The 14,083-nt window shown below is 39.6% G+C and overlaps 1 protein-coding gene across 1 annotated transcript in view; it reads right to left on the reverse strand.

Annotated features, from left to right (window-relative positions):
- LOC110982977 (uncharacterized) overlaps positions 1-14,083 on the reverse strand; it is a 56,119-nt gene that overhangs the window by 22,529 nt on the left and 19,507 nt on the right. The window contains exons 4-18 of the mRNA XM_087130963.1: positions 13,808-13,876; positions 13,492-13,560; positions 12,472-12,540; positions 11,058-11,117; positions 10,672-10,788; positions 9,729-9,797; positions 9,413-9,481; positions 8,389-8,457; positions 4,806-5,075; positions 4,077-4,319; positions 3,521-3,790; positions 2,792-3,034; positions 2,464-2,577; positions 1,224-1,550; positions 278-604 (exon numbers count right to left, since the gene is read on the reverse strand). Of these exons, the coding sequence (XP_086987089.1) occupies positions 278-604; positions 1,224-1,550; positions 2,464-2,577; positions 2,792-3,034; positions 3,521-3,790; positions 4,077-4,319; positions 4,806-5,075; positions 8,389-8,457; positions 9,413-9,481; positions 9,729-9,797; positions 10,672-10,788; positions 11,058-11,117; positions 12,472-12,540; positions 13,492-13,560; positions 13,808-13,876 (2,385 nt within the window). The remainder of the gene's footprint in view (positions 1-277; positions 605-1,223; positions 1,551-2,463; positions 2,578-2,791; positions 3,035-3,520; positions 3,791-4,076; positions 4,320-4,805; positions 5,076-8,388; positions 8,458-9,412; positions 9,482-9,728; positions 9,798-10,671; positions 10,789-11,057; positions 11,118-12,471; positions 12,541-13,491; positions 13,561-13,807; positions 13,877-14,083) is intronic.

Here is a 14,083-nt window from a genome sequence, read left to right on the forward strand (position 1 = left end):
TAACTGTTCCAGCAAAACTTTCTTTTACGTCAAAACAATCCTAGCACACGATGAATGAAAGACAAAATTTGTAACTTGGCTGAAAAATTAGCAACAGTTTCATAGCAGGTCGGTGAAACATATGTGTCAGCGTAAGTTTAGTGTCATCAGTGGGTATTTCTCCTTTTTAAGTGCTGTACCCTTCTAAATATGAGTATCCTTTTAAGCATTAAATATAATTTCATCGCAAACCCACTTTCGAGTAAAGTAACCCTTCAAAGTATATTTATGAACTCACCAGGTAGAAAGGTCGAAGTATTGCATTTCACACCAACATCATAGTTATGATCATAATTACTCCAAAAGAAGTTTCCCCGATCACAATCGTCTACTCCTGCCTCATCACCATCACAAATAAGAAAGTCAAGGATAACATATCCTGACCCTTCACCGAAATGAGCACGAGGCAAAGCCTCAGCAGCAGACAGGTATCCCAGCTGTCGACAGATGACGTTGGCATCTTCAATGGTCCAATCGGGATCACTTACTGTGCCCCAAAAGCATCGATGGTATAACTCCACTCTGCCTTCGTAAGGTGTGCTACCATTGACAAGACGCACTAAAACTGTGAAAAACATATCAACAGACCTAGAAAATCATTTTGGTACGCTACCAGAAAATAAAGGCGATAAATGTTAGTACAATTGTACATAAGAAGTCGTGTATCTTTTTATCTAACTGTTATAGAAAATTGTTAACATCTTCTGACAACAGGTTTATTTTTTGCCTTCTCTGGGCAACCCGTGCCAATAAGGATTCTTGTTTTTTTAATATTCAGAGATGTAAATGAAATAACAACTTGAAGCATTCATAAAGATCCCAAATTGAGTCTAAGTTTAACACTTACGCAGTTCGGCAAGTTTAGGCCGAACCCGAATACAAATTTGACCAAAGCCAAAAGCAGGATGAACACTAAGAAACATTGATTGGAACATGCCATAACGCCTTTAAAAAGAACCAGTGTTCATAAAATCTGTTTAGTAGTGGTAGCCTGGCTTTAGGGGTCCCTTCCCGTTTGCACAAAACAATTAGTACATGTAATGTATTAATTTGTATGTATTGATAACCTCACATTGTGCTATTATGTTCACGTCCAATGGAGACTGTCAGGGCCCATAGTCTGTCGAGGACCATGGGAAGCAGTCACGGAAACAAAGAGAAGCATCATCAGACCATTTCCTTACCAGGTGAAGGAGAAATGACATCACACGACACTCCAACAACTTGGTAATAGTAACAGTTGGGACTCAACCATTCACCATGATCACACTGGTCGATGTTTGTCTCATTTCCTTGGCATTCAACATTGCCCAGCAGAATCACATCGAACCCTCGACCGAAGTATGCACCGTTCCAAGCTTGAGATGCTGACGGGTAGCCAAGCTGCCGACAAACGACATTGGCCTCCTCGATTCTCCAGTTATCGCTACACATCCCTCCAGTTTGATTCCCATAAGTCACTTCCACATTACCCTCGTAAGGGGTATCGCCTTGAACAAGACGCATAGTTACTACACAAAATTGATTGACAGGAAACAGAAAGGAAAGGTCCAGAAAAATGTTATCATCCACGAATTACGGTTCTGGTCAATGTCTAAAAATCAAGCAACCGAATGTACCGTAATATGGGAAACACTGAGCAAAAATATGTTACTTTAATCATCATTATTTTGTATGACTTAACCGGCTATTATTTTTACTCACACAGTCGTCTGGCACTTTCCTAGTTCACCTCAAATCCTACTTAATAGGACTTCCAAATTTTGCTTAGACCACTGCTAATGGCCCTTAGCCTCTAAGGTGTGTGTAAAATCCTACTGAAATTGAAGGATTCAGGATCACCATGTCTTATTGACCTTTGCCTATTATAATTTCAAATGGATCGCTGTCTAAAAGCATACTGCTGTGAAGAAACCGCAAAGTGAAGATATTTCCACTGTACGCACTTGCGGAAAAAGGGAAATTTTTTACAGACCAATATGGATGATTCACAAAAGCGCGCCTCTAAGAGTGTGCAACGCATTGATCAATCACAGACTGCGAAATTTATTGACCCAATGCGCGTTTGGAAAGGGTCGACAGATTTCGCGCACTCTGATTGGTCAAGGCATTGCAAACATTTGGATGTACGCTATTGCGAGTCGCCCGTATTGCAGAGAGAAAGAGGGACATAATTTTACCAAAATAAACACTTCACCAACATTTTTTTTAATTCTGCGCCAGTTTTCCGGCAGTGACGCCTACCGGTATACTACTTCACTGAAAGAAAATAATCAAAATAATTACGTGACTTGTTACCAATGCTAAATGCCTTTTTGAGAGCACGTACACAAGTATGCACGAAGAAAGCTTCGAGCATAAAATAATAATGCAGAGATTTTCTTTAATGAAAAGTCTAGTTTCTTTATGGAATTTTAAACTTACTCGGGGAGCAGTCCATGCCACCGTATCCCACAGCACAGTCACATTTGAATGAATTTATGCCATCAGTGCAGGTTCCTCCATTCAGACAGGGATTAGAAGAACATTCATCAATATCTGTTGATAAAGCACTATTCCTGTCATACCGCATTTCGTCATGAAATCTTTCACAGTAGCAAACAATTTCTGTACTTTTCAAGCTTGCACACAATTCAGGCTTAGGTTATGGATAACTTTCGTTCGGTTTGAGTTGTGCACTGCTACGGCAATTTCGGTTTCTATTAGTCCTCTTGGAAATATGATTCATGAATTGCTTATATTTAGCATGTACCTTCTACTGTTAAAGTAAATGCACAGGAGGCAGTGTTCCCACTTTCATCTGTAGCATTGAACTGTACAGGAGTGTCACCAATAGAAAAGGCTGAACCTGACATTGGATTGGCTACTGGTGTAATGGGCACCATGGAGTTATCAGTCACAGTGGCGGAGTCAAAGATTACACTGGCAGTGTCCAAGCCAGGATCAGTGCCAACAGGTTCAAGTGAAGGGCAGGTAATTTGTGGATCCTCAGTATCTGAAAATGAAATGGAAGGTACACAGTAAAAATGGGGCTTCAGGCTGGACATATACTTCGATTTCGGTAATACAATAATAGCAGAAACAGCTTACACAAAGGAAATGAAGTCCAAGAATTGTTCAGATGGCTGTAAAATCGGTTTGGATGTATGCTGTACCGAAAACAAAGTTCCTGATAGATTCCCATTTGGCAGTTATCGGCGGGTGGTTGTATCTAGGATCAGGTGTCCTGGAGATGGACAACACAAATCTTTCATGGCCTATACATGTTATGTCCAATCCAGCTATCCCTGGTCCCCAAGCCCACAATGCAACAGTCAAGCTCATTTTTAAAAACACTCTGGTGCTTATATTTGTATGCGTATACCAAAGCAGCATCATGAAAATCAATGCAGAAATGTCTCAGTTTTGCCTTCTGCCAGAAAATGTAAATTATTACGTTTTCTACATACAGATCAATACACGTACTAAGACCAGCACCTACCAATCACAGTGATGTACATGTTGCATGTATCATTATTCATGGCAGCATCGAAAATTGTGTACTGCAGTAAATGTTCACCAGTAGCCAGGTCAAGGGTCACACTGTCACCGACACGATATGTTGTACCATCGACATCAATGGTGATGATATATTGGCCTGAGTTGTCAGAAGCCGAGTCTGGATCAGGCAGTGGAAGTGTGACATCAGCAGCACGGAAATCAGTGGCATTAGTTTGATTGGCTGGACACATAATGGTAGGAGGCTCATTATCTGCAAGTGAAAGAGAAAATCAATCATATTACATCATATGTACCTGACTTTTTCACTTGTACTGTGCGAATGTTTAGTGCAGTTATTGCCATTTATCTGTTAAACCTTTGTGACAAAGTAAAAAAAATTACTTTATATGAAAATAAAGAGAAGCATCATCAGACAATTCAGGCTTAGGTTATGGATAACTTTCGTTCGGTTTGAGTTGTGCACTGCTACGGCAATTTCGGTTTCTATTAGTCCTCTTGGAAATATGATTCATGAATTGCTTATATTTAGCATGTACCTTCTACTGTTAAAGTAAATGCACAGGAGGCAGTGTTCCCACTTTCATCTGTAGCATTGAACTGTACAGGAGTGTCACCAATAGAAAAGGCTGAACCTGACATTGGATTGGCTACTGGTGTAATGGGCACCATGGAGTTATCAGTCACAGTGGCGGAGTCAAAGATTACACTGGCAGTGTCCAAGCCAGGATCAGTGCCAACAGGTTCAAGTGAAGGGCAGGTAATTTGTGGATCCTCAGTATCTGAAAATGAAATGGAAGGTACACAGTAAAAATGGGGCTTCAGGCTGGACATATACTTCGATTTCGGTAATACAATAATAGCAGAAACAGCTTACACAAAGGAAATGAAGTCCAAGAATTGTTCAGATGGCTGTAAAATCGGTTTGGATGTATGCTGTACCGAAAACAAAGTTCCTGATAGATTCCCATTTGGCAGTTATCGGCAGGTGGTTGTATCTAGGATCAGGTGTCCTGGAGATGGACAACACAAATCTTTCATGGCCTATACATGTTATGTCCAATCCAGCTATCCCTGGTCCCCAAGCCCACAATGCAACAGTCAAGCTCATATTTAAAAACACTCTGGTGCTTATACGTGTATGCGTACACCAAAGCAGCATCATGAAAATCAATGCAGAAATGTCTCAGTTTTGCCTTCTGCCAGAAAATGTAAATTATTACATTTTCTACATACAGATCAATACACGTACTAAGACCAGCACCTACCAATCACAGTGATGTACATGTTGCATGTATCATTATTCATGGCAGCATCGAAAATTGTGTACTGCAGTAAATGTTCACCAGTAGCCAGGTCAAGGGTCACACTGTCACCAACACGATATGTTGTACCAGCGACATCAATAGTGATGTTATATTGGCCTGAGTTGTCAGAAGCCGATACTGCATCAGGCAGTGGAAGTGTGACATCAGCAGCACGGAAATCAGTGGCATTAGTTTGATTGGCTGGACACATAATGGTAGGAGGCTCATTATCTGCAAGTGAAAGAGAAAATCAATCATATTACATCATATGTACCTGACTTTTTCACTTGTACTGTGCGAATGTTTAGTGCAGTTATTGCCATTTATCTGTTAAAACTTTGTGACAAAGTAAAAAAATTTACTTTATATGAAAAAATTAAGGAACCTGTCTTTTTAAATCAATGCACAGGTACCAAATTTTTCAAGATTTGACCCTGACACAAAGTAAAACATTGCTTGAAACGTTTCAAAAACATCACGATCATCACACATCAACATCAAGCACTGCTTCGATTGGACACATTTTAGAAACTGCAGAAGATCTTTCTCACCGTACTCCCTAGCTGGGAAAACTTTACAGGTCACAAGAAAAAACATGAACGAAATACAATCCTTGAAGATAAGCACTTCAGTTTCAGTTGCTGTTGGATGTTTCACTTCAATGCTGTGATGCACAAAATGCATTCTCGGTACGGCTGTCATTCTTCTCATGAACTGAATCATTTGGAAGGATTCTTTCCAAATCTTAGTTAGGGCGTACATACATAAGATGTCTGGTTTACACAGATGCACTTACCTTGGACTGTGACTGAGAAGAAGCAGAAATTAGGATTATTACTACTGTCCTGTGCATTAACAGTTTGAACTGAAGGCTATAAAAATGAACCATGTTCTCAAGAAATGAAACATAGAAAATTGCATTTGTTTAAAAGTGCAATGTTTGATGAAAGCAGCTAGCAAGAGTTTTCCAATGGTTTCCGAAGTAAAGTTTATATCTTGGACACTTTGAAAGTAGCCCATTTTGTGTTGTAATATGATTTGCTTTCGCAGTTCAAAAGTTTCTACATTTATGAAAAGTACATCGGGTTCCTAGTTGGGCCAACCCTCTATGCTGGCTACTTGGTATTCAGCCTACAAATATTCTTTGGCTTGTAAATTTAAGGCAAAAGAGCCCTGAATTGATTTGACTATACACATTTTAGAGATCAAAAATGAATTTCCTTCATTTTTTTTACAGCCCCAAAGTCTAATTCAGGTCGGCGTGACCAAACAGGTGAAATATCCCTCGTATTATAGGGGGTTCTTCTCACAAACCTCATCTCCTTCAGTTAAGATTCATGCAGAGAGGCAGGACACCTTTTATAGTGACTCAATTCTACAATCAACTGTGGCCTATTCAAGTTAGGTATAATCATTGCATTTAACTAGTCGTATTTGATCGCCCTCGTATTTATTGTGCAGGTGAAACCCTTGTATGATCTCAGCGAGTACATTGAAATCAGATTAATCGTACACAACCCATTATGGACGACGTGGTCCTAGTGTCGAGCGTTTGATTACAGGTAAAGAGCGAATTATTCCGACAAAGCATATACACTGTAATATCAAGACATTTGTAAAGAGCACAGTCAAACACTCAGCCTAGACAAACTCAGCATGAGTAGCTCAAGAGAGGATACACCATGTACTTTCGCTGCTGGGTTTTATAAATTAGATCGATTTGAAGATTTATTATTTATTGTGATTATCATTCTATGGACTCATTTAGAATTTTGCCCTCTTTACTTTGAGTAAGACTAAGGAAACAGTCTCCTCAGGAAAGAGTTCTTCTTTCGCTAGGCAGATTGGAGAGATAAAAACTGTCCTGGACTTCTGGTGTAAAAGCTGGTTGGTATCTTCCCAAATGTGACCAACCAATCAACTCTAGATATGAATATAATACTTCATCATTGAAAGCGTTCAGAAACAAGAAGACCAAACACAAACAAAGAGCACAAACTGACAGAGACAAACAACAAACTTGCAAGTATTGATGGTGGAATTTTGTACGGTCAATTATTTATTTTACTCAACAGCTGAAACTACAGTCTTGTCAGTGATATCGTAATTAATCTTAAAAGAACTCAATATGTTGAGTGGTTGCATCGGGCAAAAACGTTGTGGAAATAGTAGAGGTCACATACGGTGTCTCTATTAAAGAAGAGAAGAGATTGTTGTTTTGGTCAAAACTATGGGCATCATTGGTGGGACAGGGAGTGTCCACGAAGTGGGGAAGGGGTATCGTATCGTCTGTCCCTCTTCTTAACCTGGCCCCAAATAAAATTGCCTATTGGTTCTATATAGCTCATAAAATCTTTAATGATTAGCAATGGTTGATATTAGCGATTTTTTGACGTTGATAAAACTGACTTGGTACTCAAAAACGAAGTGAATGTATTGGCCGGCATTGTTATTCTTCGACAGCAATCAAATTGATTTGGTATGATGATCACCGGTTGACATTAGCGATTAGTTTTTCCTCCACAGGTTGCATGCATACATTACATGTAGTCTACATAGGGAAAACATCACAGCCTTAGTTCTGTTCTTCACAACAGGTTCGTAGGAGATCAAGACATGGCTAATGGGATTCAGTGTGTGCAGTTAATTATCTCAGTAATTGAAACTGCAATCTTGTGAATAATTCCTTTGGCCTGTTGGAATTATAAATCGTAACAGAGCTTTACAAAATACATTAATGATGATACTAATAACAGTGCAGATTAGTATAGCGCCCATACCACCAATTCTGATGCCCATGGCCGTACTAAAAAATATTGATTTGAAAATGCTGTCAAGTGTGAGTAAAACGCGTGTTAGAAGATTTTGCTTTGTAACACGACCGAAGCATTTATAGGGTGGTACATGTACACTTCAACTCCCACTTGACTTTCCCCATAAGTTCCTCATAAAGTGCTGCCAAACCTCTAGTTGGAAATACAATGTACTTCAAATTACTTGATTTAACATTGTTTCTGTAACTTAATAACGGATATTGGGCATAAATTCAGCAGAGTGGTCCCTACCGTCATTAGCGGTGTACATCGCAACTCGGCTACTCTCCTGAAACTCACACAAGTCTCGTTTGGGGACGAAATCCGTCCCTCAATAGAGAAAATGTCTCTCAAAACAGGTACATCTTTTTCAAGTGGGTTTGAGGGTCGTACCATAAACATCCAAGGTTGTAATTTGAACTAATTATTCTACCGTTTACTTCTAGGATTAAGTAGAAGTCTGTGACAGGGAGATAAGACATAAAGGATGGGAAAAAGACCGCATCAAAATAAGTTTCCTTAATACCACTCCTCATAATTCATATACACATGTACAGTTGGTTGAGTGACATGGTAAAAAAAAACTAGGCTAAATAACTTATGAATAGAATATACATATATGGAAATATTAATTAAACAGTGGGGTTTATTTGGATTCAAGCCCACATTGAAGTTAATGTTGATGTAACAGCTACTTTAAGAACTTAACATTACCCAAGCACTATACTTACCATGGAATTCTGGTGTCGTAAAGTCGGTAGCGGATGGAGTGTATGTTTCATCGGTCGTGTACAGAGGATCTAATTGCAGGATAAAAAAGGATTATCTGCTAAGTAAATGTTTTCTTCGAAGGATATAGAGGTAAAATAATTATTTTTGTCATTCAGCATCTGCTCTTAGAGTGTTATTCCCGTGGGATCTGATGTATGTCATATGCCCACATTTCTCTCAGCTGCAGATCGATGCATGGGGAATAGAGATATTTTAAGATATTGTGTCTTGGGTGTCTCACCAAATGTTGTTGATGCTAACATTTCAGCAACTTTCAAGCAGAAAATCTTGTGAAAATTTTCCGTGTTAACATCAGAGTTGCCTTGGGGCAATGGCAACCTTTTATCAACGTCATTCAAACGACGCATTCACAGCACGAATTGAGTAGCATTTATCTCAACTTCCATTTTCATTTTAATTAAGCGATGCAAAAGTTGATTTGACATTACTGATAGAACAAGGCGAGGTCTCTGAAAAGAAATACATAATGTGCTATGCTAATATATAGAATATACATATATGGAAATATTAATTAAACAGTGGGGTTTATTTGGATTCAAGCCCACTTGGGCTGTTTTCCAATACTCAACTTTGTCTGCGTCTCAGGCTTCGTGTAGGAAGCCAATCCCCGATCGTGGGCCTGAAGCGTTTAACTTAAATGAAAGTACTGTTATGTTTGGCTCTTTTGCATCTTACTTGATGTTTTGTGGTACTATAGTGCCACAAAACATGGTGCACTATCAGACCCACTATTGGCGCTTACAACTTCAAAATCAGGGGCCTGAGACGGTGCCCAAGTCGAGTATTGGAAAACGATCCACGTTTGAGATTTGAGCTGATAATATATCTTTTTGTATTGGTATTCAAGGGGGGGTAGCAGAGAGAGGGGGCTGTCTCTGAAAGAGATATATTGATATCCTGAAAACTTTTCACCTATCCTGTTACTATCCTACCAGCCCAACATCACCCAAGCACTATACTTACCACCATGTATTGATGTCATGGAATCGGGAGGAGATGTAGTGTAGGGTCCATCGGTCGTAGACGGAGGATCTATTTGAAGGATAAACATTTTAAGTCACTCAGTAAATGTTTCCTGCTGGGAGATGGTGTGATACAAGTAAATTATTGTATTCGTGTAATGTGTCATCTTCCGGACAGACATAGGATAACGAGTTGAAATCTTTTGCATTCAGCATATGCTCTTACGGTGTCATTCACGTGGAATCTGATCGATGGACCACATCGAAGTTAATGTTGATGTACTATGAACTCAACATCACCCAGGCACTATACTTACCATCAGAGTATGGTGACGTCAAGTCGATAGAGAACGTAGTGTATGTTTCCTCGGTCGGGTACCGAGGATCTAATTGAAAAAGAAAAAAGAGGCTCTCCGATACGTGAATGTTTTCTTCCAAGGATAAAGAGTTAAAATGTTTTCAGTTCTGCATTCAACAGCTGCTCTTTCCATGGAGCTATGCCCTTACAATGTCATTCACTTGGGAATCTTATCTCTGCAGGAAACAACCACATCGTCAGTGATTGTGCGTTCGCAGGCAGGCCTACGTAGCCAAGCTACGAACGGTTCGTGAAGTATTGATCATGTTAATTAATGTACTGTTCTTCAGGAACTCAACATCACCGTGAAATCGTTAGAGGATGGAGTGTATGTTTCATCAGTCGTGTATAGAGGATCTAGTTCAAGGGGGAAAGGGTTAACTGGTAAGTGAATATTTTCTTCGAAGGATAAAGAGGTAAAACACTTTTTTGTCATTCAGCATCGGCTCTTAGAGTGTTAATTATTTTAAGCAATGCAAAAGTTGATTTGATATCACTGATAGAACAAGGCGAGGGCTCTGAAAAGAAATACATAATGTGCTATGCTGAGTCTGAATCATTATGACCGTATTTCAACAAGGAAGACTCTAGTGTGATCCAAATGAAGAAAGGAGAAGAAATGAGACAAGAAAGAGTAGCGCACGTGATGTGAGGATGTTCCTGGTCATCGTAGAGGCGGGCCCTTAAGTTCAGGCTTTATACTTTTTAAAAGCGGAGTAAGACACGGTCCGCATTTCCCACTTTCCATTTAGGTTGTGAGCTCATACATCGTATGAGTCAATCTCTCATGCAGTGATAGCATCCTTACAATGAAAGAATAACATAAAATATGAGACTGCATCAGATTCACTAAATCTTGAGCATCTTCGAATGAATCCCCCAAGTAGTTGTTCCTTTCTTACCACAGTTGAGTTCATCACTTCCGTCGAGGCAGTCAACATAACCATCACATTGCCAAGAGTCAAAGATACATGTTGCATCGCCACAAGTGAAATGACTTCCAGCACATGTCACATATTCTACAGAAGAAAACGATTAACCTGACAGCTTTGTGTTTTGTGATTTACCATTCATATAACAAGAGACGGGCGGTGGGATTTTGTATTGTCAATTGCTTACACTCAATAGCTGAAACTACAATCTTGTAAATGATATTGCAGTCAATCGTAAAAGAACTTGACGTGTTGTTGATTTTAGACTGCTCACAAAGACAATGAGGTTGAGTTTCTGTTGCATATCGGCAGCCCGTGGACTGAGCTACATTCTTGACCAATGGCTCCACACTTACCTTCAGTGGTTGCGTCGGGGGAGAACGTTGTGGAAATAGTAGAGGTCACATATGGTGTCCCTAATAAAGAAGAGAAGAGATTGTTGTTTTGGTCAAAACCATGGGCATCATTGGTGGGACAGGGAGTGTCCACGAAGTGGGGAAGGGGTATCGTATCGTCTGTCCCTCTTCTTAACCTGGCCCCAAATAAAATTGCCTATTGGTTCTATATAGCTCATAAAATCTTTAATGATTAGTAATGGTTGATATTAGCGATTTTTTGACGTTGATAAAACTGACTTGGTACTCAAAAACGAAGTGAATGTATTGGCCGGCATTGTTATTCTTCGACAGCAATCAAATTGATTTGGTATGATGATCACCGGTTGACATTAGCGATTAGTTTTTCCTCCACAGGTTGCATGCATACATTACATGTAGTCTACATAGGGAAAACATCACAGCCTTAGTTCTGTTCTTCACAACAGGTTCGTAGGAGATCAAGACATGGCTGATGGGATTCAGTGTGTGCAGTTAATTATCTCAGTAATTGAAACTGCAATCTTGTGAATAATTCCTTTGGCCTGTTGGAATTATAAATCGTAACAGAGCTTTACAAAATACATTAATGATGATAATAATAACAGTGCAGATTAGTATAGCGCCCATACCACCAATTCTGATGCCCATGGCCGTACTAAAAAATATTGATTTGAAAATGCTGTCAAGTGTGAGTAAAACGCGTGTTAGAAGATTTTGCTTTGTAACACGACCGAAGCATTTATAGGGTGGTACATGTACACTTCGAAACCCACTTGACTTTCCCCATACGTTCATCATAAAGTGCTGCCAAACCTCTAGTTGGAAATACAATGTACTTCAAATTACTTGATTTAACATTGTTTCTGTAACTTAATAACGGATATTGGGCATAAATTCAGCAGGGTGGTCCCTACCGTCATTAGCGGTGTACATCGCAACTCGGCTACTCTCCCGAAACTCACACAAGTCTCGTTTGGGGACGAAATCCGTCCCTCAATAGAGAAAATGTCTCTCAAAACAGGTACATCTTTTTCAAGTGGGTTTGAGGGTCGTACCATAAACATCCAAGGTTGTAATTTGAACTAATTATTCTACCGTTTACTTCTAGGATTAAGTAGAAGTCTGTGACAGGGAGATAAGACATAAAGGATGGGAAAAAGACCGCATCAAAATAAGTTTCCTTAATACCACTCCTCATAATTCATATACACATGTACAGTTGGTTGAGTGACATGGTAAAAAAAAACTAGGCTAAATAACTTATGAATAGAATATACATATATGGAAATATTAATTAAACAGTGGGGTTTATTTGGATTCAAGCCCACATTGAAGTTAATGTTGATGTAACAGCTACTTTAAGAACTTAACATTACCCAAGCACTATACTTACCATGGAATTCTGGTGTCGTAAAGTCGGTAGCGGATGGAGTGTATGTTTCATCGGTCGTGTATAGAGGATCTAATTGCAGGATAAAAAAGGATTATCTGCTAAGTAAATGTTTTCTTCGAAGGATATAGAGGTAAAATAATTATTTTTGTCATTCAGCATCTGCTCTTAGAGTGTTATTCCCGTGGGGATCTGATGTATGTCATATGCCCACATTTCTCTCAGCTGCAGATCGATGCATGGGGAATAGAGATATTTTAAGATATTGTGTCTTGGGTGTCTCACCAAATGTTGTTGATGCTAACATTTCAGCCACTTTCAAGCAGAAAATCTTGTGAAAATTTTCCGTGTTAACATCAGAGTTGCCTTGGGGCAATGGCAACCTTTTATCAGCGTCGCTCAAACGACACATTCACAGCACGAATTGAGTAGCATTTATCTCAACTTCCATTTTCATTTTAATTAAGCGATGCAAAAGTTGATTTGACATTACTGATAGAACAAGGCGAGGTCTCTGAAAAGAAATACATAATGTGCTATGCTAATATATAGAATATACATATACGGAAATATTAATTAAACAGTGGGGTTTATTTGGATTCAAGCCCACTTGGGCTGTTTTCCAATACTCAACTTTGTCTGCGTCTCAGGCTTCGTGTAGGAAGCCAATCCCCGATCGTGGGCCTGAAGCGTTTAACTTAAATGAAAGTACTGTTATGTTTGGCTCTTTTGCATCTTACTTGATGTTTTGTGGTACTATAGTGCCACAAAACATGGTGCACTATCAGACCCACTATTGGCGCTTACAACTTCAAAATCAGGGGCCTGAGACGGTGCCCAAGTCGAGTATTGGAAAACGATCCACGTTTGAGATTCGAGCTGATAATTTATCTTTCTGTATTGGTAGGGGGGGTAGCAGAGAGAGGGGGCTGTCTCTGAAAGGGATATATTGATATCCTGAAAACATTTCACCTATACTGTTACTATCCTACCAGCCCAACATCACCCAAGCACTGTACTTACCACCATGTATTGATGTCATGGAATCGGGAGGAGATGTAGTGTAGGGTCCATCGGTCGTAGACGGAGGATCTATTTGAAGGATAAACATTTTAAGTCACTCAGTAAATGTTTTCTGCTGGGAGATGGTGTGACACAAGTAAATCATTGTATTCGTGTAATGTGTCATCTTCCGGACAGACATAGGATAACGAGTTGAAATCTTTTGCATTCAGCATATGCTCTTACGGTGTCATTCACGTGGAATCTGATCGATGGACCACATCGAAGTTAATGTTGATGTACTATGAACTCAACATCACCCAGGCACTATACTTACCATCAGAGTATGGTGACGTCAAGTCGATAGAGAACGTAGTGTATGTTTCCTCGGTCGGGTACCGAGGATCTAATTGAAAAAGAAAAAAGAGGCTCTCCGATACGTGAATGTTTTCTTCCAAGGATAAAGAGTTAAAATGTTTTAAGTTCTGCATTCAACAGCTGCTCTTTCCATGGAGCTATGCTCTTACAATGTCATTCACTTGGGCATCTTATCTCTGCAGGAAACAACCACATCGTCAGTGATTGTGCGTTCGCAGGCAGGCCTACGTAGCCA

Source organism: Acanthaster planci, linkage group LG21 (assembly GCF_054643075.1).
Source record: "Acanthaster planci isolate LZ-2023a linkage group LG21, COTS_SCS, whole genome shotgun sequence".
Lineage (NCBI taxonomy): Eukaryota > Metazoa > Echinodermata > Asteroidea > Valvatida > Acanthasteridae > Acanthaster > Acanthaster planci.